Source organism: Emiliania huxleyi (genome assembly GCF_000372725.1).
Source record: "Emiliania huxleyi CCMP1516 unplaced genomic scaffold EMIHUscaffold_754, whole genome shotgun sequence".
Taxonomy (NCBI): domain Eukaryota; phylum Haptophyta; order Isochrysidales; family Noelaerhabdaceae; genus Emiliania; species Emiliania huxleyi.
This window is the reverse complement of record NW_005196353.1, coordinates 1-2,008: the sequence shown is the minus strand read 5'-3', so window position 1 is coordinate 2,008 and position 2,008 is coordinate 1. Positions and strand designations below refer to the sequence as shown.

The window sequence follows — 2,008 nt, the reverse complement described above, 5'->3', positions numbered from 1 at the left end:
CTCGCCGAGGATCGTCTTTTCGACGGCTCCAAGCGAGCTCGACACGCGGGGAGCTCGGCCCCTCGGCAAGTGCGGTGGCTACAAGCCGCGAGGCTGCGGCTGGCAGTCGTACGCCAACGATGACATTTTCTTCCTCGAGGTTTGCATATACGCCAAGATATGCCGGAATCGCGACAAGCTCTTCCGGCTGCGCCGCGGCGAGTTCTTCATCTGCGACGTCGACGAGGAGGGCTTTCGCGACTTGCAGCATCTGCTTGCCGACGGTCCGCACCCAAAGCGATGACCCCGACTGACCAGCTTCACCACCTCCAGCCACCAGGTTCGAGCGAGCCGCGCGCGCGCTTCAACGCACGGGCGAGTCCGACGACAGCCGGGGCCCCCCGGGGGCAACGGGAATGGGTATGGCAAGTATGATTAACATATGTCTCCTATATCCCGTTTTGACGTATTAACGCGTTCCGTGTACACTATAGTGTAGTGTGACGCCCAGCCTGAGGGGCAGCCTCTCCATGATCGAATGCGCGGGTCGCGCATTCACACACACTCCACAACTCCGGGGGATATTACGTCACGTAAAAGCAACTCGATTGCTTTTACGTGATTACGCGGCACGCGGCTATACGCGCCGAGAGCGCGGATATGTTTGCTATTTGGGACGGCTATTGCGATTGCGGTATATCGCTACAACTCTTTCGGGCGTATCGGCGCGCCCACGGTCGCCGAAGTGTTTACTAGCGTCTGTTCTGATCGTATAACTTTTGTCAGTCACCAAAAGGGCCACGCGCGCCGCGCGGCTCCTCTTTACCGCCCACGCACCCGACGGTGCGTGGAGCCCTATAGTGTGTGTGTCGAACGCGCTCTGCAGTCTCCACGTCTTCGCGTTTCAGCTTTTCTCTGGTAGCGTGGTAGCAGGACGGGAAGTCGGGAATGATATGATAGTAGGGGGAGTAGAAGAAAGCACAGAGCAGCCCTGCGCACGGCGACGCACGACTTCTTGTGCAGCTCACAAAAAAACTGCGGCCGCCAGCGACTGAGCGTCTCCGGCTGTGGCGGACGGGGAGAGGAACACAAAGAGACGTACGGACGTCCATCCACACGACTGGGATGAGAATACTGGAGAGATGCACAGAGATGAGGTCGAACCTGCTGATTCAACAGCCGCCCACAGGAGCGCCGCCTCAACACGGGGTCTCGGCTCTATCGAGCCATGCTAGCTCCAGCCGCAGCCCCACCCGGCCGCCCGTCCCCGAGAGGGTGTGTTCCCCCGCAAGGTGGGTACGGCTCTTACTACCGTAAGTTACTCTTACACTAAAAGCACACAGAGAAGACACTAATCCTGGGAAGTGCCACGGGAAGCACAACACAGCCTGAATGAAGCTCTTGAGAACTGTGGAACGAAGACTTCGTAGCCCTCCGATCAGAGCGGTTTTTGAAATGCAAAAAATGGCCGGTAAGACAAACGTGCGAAATCTCTTCCCTCTCCGTCTCTCCTCTTCTCGTCTGCCTCAGTGTGTTCCCCCTCGACACATATAACGATCACAGCTCACAGATGCGTCACGGTAACTCCATCGGCGCAGAGTTCAGACTGCGGAAAGGTCACTGCCGTCACAAAAAAACGCCCGAGCTCAGCGCATCACATTGCTCCGCGCCGGCGGCGTCATCTCCCCGCCTCATGAGGCAGCCCCGAGAGGAAGCACGGGTCGTCGGGCGACTCGGGCGAGTACGTGTACTCGAGCCTGCACTCGCCGTCGAAGAAGCCCGAGGAGGAGGAGTACAGCTCCTCGACCGAGGAGGCGAGGCCGGCAAACATCACGATCAGCCCGGCGGCGATGTTGAGCGTCATCCAGGCGAGCCGCCCCGCGCCGAGGGGGACGGGCGCCAGCGCGATGAGCAGCACGTACGGCAGGAAGTAGGTGAAGGCCGTCATCCCGATGGCGCCGATCAGCGACTGCACCGCGATCAGCCGGTCCCCCTCGCCCGAGAGCAGCAGCTGCGCGACAAAGACCTG

At 60.0% G+C, this 2,008-nt stretch overlaps 1 protein-coding gene across 1 annotated transcript; it reads right to left on the bottom strand.

The window, feature by feature from the left end:
* Positions 1 to 1,657: 1,657 nt before the first annotated feature.
* On the bottom strand, positions 1,658 to 2,005 carry EMIHUDRAFT_120967 (hypothetical protein; the record flags this gene model as incomplete). The annotated part of the gene is made up of 1 exon (XM_005760437.1): positions 1,658 to 2,005. A coding segment is annotated over one exon (348 nt), but the record flags the coding sequence as incomplete, so codon positions are not given.
* Positions 2,006 to 2,008: the final 3 nt, after the last annotated feature.